Source organism: Penaeus monodon, chromosome 32 (assembly GCF_015228065.2).
Source record: "Penaeus monodon isolate SGIC_2016 chromosome 32, NSTDA_Pmon_1, whole genome shotgun sequence".
Lineage (NCBI taxonomy): Eukaryota > Metazoa > Arthropoda > Malacostraca > Decapoda > Penaeidae > Penaeus > Penaeus monodon.
Genome location: NC_051417.1, coordinates 18,527,562 through 18,529,347, shown reverse-complemented (window position 1 = coordinate 18,529,347; position 1,786 = coordinate 18,527,562). Strand labels below are relative to the sequence as shown.

At 34.9% G+C, this 1,786-nt stretch overlaps 1 protein-coding gene across 1 annotated transcript in view; it reads right to left on the bottom strand.

The window, feature by feature from the left end:
- Positions 1-989, bottom strand: part of LOC119593706 (developmentally-regulated GTP-binding protein 2-like) — a gene marked incomplete in the record, with an annotated part of 9,698 nt that extends 8,709 nt beyond the window's left edge. The window contains 1 exon segment of the mRNA XM_037942670.1: positions 852-989. Within this exon segment, the coding sequence (XP_037798598.1) occupies positions 852-915 (64 nt within the window).
- Positions 990-1,786: the final 797 nt, after the last annotated feature.

Below are 1,786 nucleotides of genomic sequence, written 5' to 3'. Positions count from 1 at the left end.
TTTTGCACAACCTGATCATTTGAAAATCTGAGATCTAACACAAACTAAGTCATTCTGACAGATGTCACACATTCTATGTTAAACTGTTACTACAAATTACAGAAATAACAAAACTGCTCTTGTCAACTTTTCTGGCAAATTATGGTCCATGCTCTATCCTGCAAGAGTACAAATGGGTGATATTTGGTTACTTTTTGAAGCCTTAAAGATACATACTAGTGATCATTCAATATCATTACATAATGTGAGATTAAGTTCGATACAGTTAAGAGTAGGTTACTACCATCAGGAGTATTAAGTGTGAAGTCAGAATCATCACCAGGGAAAACATTACTTAATGAGCTGTCCTTGTTATTGTGCACATCTGTACGATTATACTGTGTAATCTTTCTTCTGTCTTACCCATACATAAGGAATGTTTAGTATCTATATAAAATCACAACATATAGATCATGCACTTTTCATAGACATCCAAATTAGCAAAATGTATTCTTAAATATAAGAAAACTTTATCACAATATATCAAGCAGTGCCAAGTAATTGTAAAACTACCTACTTTTTACAATCTGTATTCTATAAAGTATTGTAAAACAGACTGTCATATTGATAGTTATTTGATCATCATCCGCAGCAAAGGAAACCAGTTATAGCCCCCCAAATATATATAATTTGCAGTGAGGGATTTTAAAGCTGTCGTAATTTCTCTCGGAATGTGAAAATTGCTGTTACTTTCTATACACTAATAGAAAATACATGCATCAAATCCACTGTTATAATACATGTGTTTTTTCGGTCATCTAGATTTAACAATTAACTTATTCATGCACTGTCTACTGATACGCCTTTAATACCTTTATTCTTCTGCGTGCGAGCAATTTCCTTCTCAATTTCCCCTATTTTTTCGAGGATACCCATCTTGAAATATGTTTTTTGGAGAAAAGAAAGAGATAGACGATATCTCGTGTGACCGAGATGGCAGATTGTTTTCTTCTCCGGGTCGCGGGGGGTGGCATCTTTGAAAAACTCATATACACACAGAATGACAACTTGCAAGGGATAATGCGATCCGTGGTCGTTGTAACTTATCAGATGTTTTTAACTATACTTGTGCCCCTTACACTGATGCAATATATTTTTAAAAATAGGATTAAAACACAAATTGTACGAGAAAGGTGCTAGGCCAGAGGTGTAGTATCGAGGGCTCTCAAGAGATGGCGCTGACGTCCTGCCAGTGTCTTCTGCTACGTGATAGAAGGGAGATGTGTGATTAACTCCTGGGTCCAATACGAGGATATAATACGGAGTTGTAGTAAATACCAAGCATTGGATTATATAGAAAGGGAGTTTTAGATACACCCGTCAGTTACCAACCACCAAAAAGAAGTGTAAGCTGCTTTAACATCTATCTTCCTTAGTGTGTTCATAGATGTCAAAAGCCATCCGGCTGGGGATACCTCCTTAAAATCGCCTTTCTACCATAATTTAACTATCGTATTTACGGTAGAATCGGTATTGTGTTGTGTAAGAGCCCAATAAAATGTTAGTGTGATGTGTATGATGTTTATAAACGGCTTGTAATACCGCAGAGACTATCTGTATCTTTGAGGTTCATATATTATGCACAGAGAGAAGTGTAAATTAGTAATGATGCAATATTAATCACTATGCATGATTGTTTTCATTTGTAATGTTTATGTCATGACACAGTTTCCAATTTTTGTATTATGTTTTAGACCATAAGTTATTATTTTTTTATTGTCACGCAATGATTTCATATTTAGAGTAT